General features: G+C 67.8%; 1 protein-coding gene across 1 annotated transcript in view; it reads right to left on the bottom strand.

Moving 5' to 3' along the window:
* CEP68 (centrosomal protein 68kDa) overlaps window positions 1-245 on the bottom strand; it is a gene marked incomplete at both ends in the record, with an annotated part of 2,391 nt that extends 2,146 nt beyond the window's left edge. The window contains one exon of the mRNA XM_008942818.1: window positions 2-245. Within this exon, the coding sequence (XP_008941066.1) occupies window positions 2-245 (244 nt within the window). The remainder of the gene's footprint in view (window position 1) is intronic.
* Window positions 246-311: the final 66 nt, after the last annotated feature.

Consider the following 311-nt stretch of genomic DNA (forward strand, 5'->3'; position numbering starts at 1 on the left):
GGTAGATGCTGGGGAAGCGGGACGTGCCCGGGGGGGAAGCGGAGAAGCTGTCCAAGCCTATTCCCGAGTCATGGAGGAAAGGCTCCAGCATCTTCCCCAGCCTGTGCCTGGGCTTCAGCGGGTAGGCGTAATCCAGCAAGTCCTCGTACTCCTTGTTGGGGTTCCAGTGGGGCGAGCGACGGTCCGGAGAGGGGGGCAAGGACTCCGGTATGGCGCAGGCCCAGTAATCGGCCTGGTAGGACGACCTCCCCCCGAGAGGCTCCCCGGGCGCCTGGAGCCCGCGCAGAGGACGGGAGGGCTCGCACGGCCGC

This window comes from Merops nubicus, unplaced genomic scaffold (assembly GCF_000691845.1).
Source record: "Merops nubicus isolate BGI_N331 unplaced genomic scaffold, ASM69184v1 scaffold45646, whole genome shotgun sequence".
Classification (NCBI taxonomy): domain Eukaryota; kingdom Metazoa; phylum Chordata; class Aves; order Coraciiformes; family Meropidae; genus Merops; species Merops nubicus.